This window comes from Sinocyclocheilus grahami, unplaced genomic scaffold (genome assembly GCF_001515645.1).
Source record: "Sinocyclocheilus grahami isolate Dianchi unplaced genomic scaffold, SAMN03320097.WGS_v1.1 scaffold4967.1, whole genome shotgun sequence".
In the NCBI taxonomy this organism is placed as follows: Eukaryota; Metazoa; Chordata; class Actinopteri; order Cypriniformes; family Cyprinidae; genus Sinocyclocheilus; species Sinocyclocheilus grahami.
Window position 1 is genome coordinate 1,715 of NW_015509790.1, and position 1,904 is coordinate 3,618.

Genomic DNA, 1,904 nt, shown 5'->3' on the forward strand with positions numbered 1-1,904 from the left:
GTGTATGTGTGCCTCTGCTCTCTGGCCAACTGTAAACACGCCGTTTTGTCTGATGTCTATGGCTTGTGTGTGTGCATGCTAGGGAGGGGGAGCGAGCGAGCCTGAAGTTAGACAAAGAGGGTACTTCTTTTACCACAAACGTCCTGTTAGTTCTGTGTGATCAGATCAGATTCAGTGATTTTTAATGTGATGGCTTGTGTGGGAAACATGTGCCCAGATGTTCTGCCTACCGCGGTCTAATCTTAATGTGTGAAGTATATCACATCACACAGTGTTATACTGTCGTGTTGGTTTAGCTGACATGATTTGAGGGCTGTTTTTACTTCACCAAATGATTGCTAAACAATAAGCCACGATTTTTGCGCTGACGGTAAAATGTCAATCTGTGCCTTCACTAAAAGTTCTGCCACTCATTCTGCTGATTCGCCAAAAATCCTCCCCCGACTAATATGAACGTATCTGTTGCCTAAAAAGGAGGGAATTGTAAGCACCACAGTTTTAAACTCTGTAGTAGTAGTTTTGGACAGCCCATTTTATAGTAGAAAGCTCAGGTTAACCGTTTCTAATGAATTTCCCCGGCAGAATGGCTGTGAGCTGTAATGATGGCTTTGCTCATGGTGTCACATTTAGCAGTAATAAGACTGACTGCAGTGTCAGTCAAAGCCCTTTGTTTTCCACCCTCTTCCTCAACTATGACCTCAATCACTGGTTTAGTATCTCTCTGGCGCTCTCCCCTCTCTCCCTCCCTGCTGTAGTACTGTAAAGAGTGCCATTTTATCTCTGTCTCAGCTGAATCACCATCTCATTCAGATTAGCAGTCACATCCCGCTCGCAGGATTTTAGAGGCGGCTCGCCAACCCCCCTATTATTTTTCAGAGTTCGCATGTTCTAGGCCGCTCTGCGAAAGGTGCTCACAGGCTCGTCCCTGGGGTCTTAAACATTTCACCTTTTAATGTAACAGTCTTTTGCCGGTAGCCGTGTGTGTCTTTGCAATAAATTGTCGCATTCAGTGGATTTTACTGCTTTAAAAGCAAATGATGGTTGCAATGAGTCTTCAGTGATGAACTACTGTGCTGCTGAAAGAGTGCTGCTGACAAAGATCTCTTTCTTTCTCTTCCATCTGTCTTTCCCTCCTTCTCTTCCTCCGGTGCCGCTCAGATTTCTCTGGTGGTGCTGGCCATAGCGCCATGGCTCAGACCCTTCAGATGGCGATCCCAAACTTCGGCAACAATGTCCTGGAGTGTTTGAACGAGCAGCGGCTGCAGGGGCTGTACTGCGACATGTCCGTGGTGGTGAAAGGCCACACCTTTAAAGCTCACCGCGCCGTGCTGGCGGCGAGCAGCTCCTACTTCCGTGACCTTTTCAACAGCAGTGCGGGCAGCAAAACCCCTACGGTGGTGGAGTTGCCCCCGGCCGTACAGCCGCAGAGCTTTCAGCAGATCCTGGCCTTCTGCTACACCGGCCGCCTCAGCATGAACGTCGGAGACCAGTTTCTGCTCATGTACACAGCCGGCTTCCTCCAGATCCAGCAGATTATGGAAAAGGGCACGGAGTTCTTCTTGAAGGTCAGCTCGCCCAGCTGCGACTCACAGGGCCTCCATACTGAAGAAACCCCTCCGTCGGAGCCTCAGAGCCCTGTTACCCAGACAGCGGCGGGTGCTGTGGCTAACGGCGGAGGCGGGGTGGTAGCTACGGCATCCAGTCGACCCGCTTCCTGCTTGACCCCGTTGCCCCTCGTCTCTCGGGTGAAGACAGAGCAGCCGGAGGCCTCGCCGTATTCGGTGGTTTGCACGCCGGTGGCCAAGCGGCTTTGGGAAGGAGGCAATCGGGAAGGCGGCGGAGGCTCGGGGGCGGCCGGTGGAGGAGGGATGAGGAAGGCGGCTCGCTTTTCCCAAGAAATGGCA

At 51.6% G+C, this 1,904-nt stretch overlaps 1 protein-coding gene across 1 annotated transcript in view; it reads left to right on the top strand.

Moving 5' to 3' along the window:
- LOC107577049 (nucleus accumbens-associated protein 1-like) overlaps window positions 1–1,901 on the top strand; it is a gene marked incomplete at its 3' end in the record, with an annotated part of 3,609 nt that extends 1,708 nt beyond the window's left edge. Inside the window, exon 2 of the mRNA XM_016263167.1 lies at window positions 1,159–1,901. Coding sequence (XP_016118653.1) covers window positions 1,188–1,901 — 714 coding nt within the window. The remainder of the gene's footprint in view (window positions 1–1,158) is intronic.
- Between the last annotated feature and the right edge of the window lie 3 nt (window positions 1,902–1,904).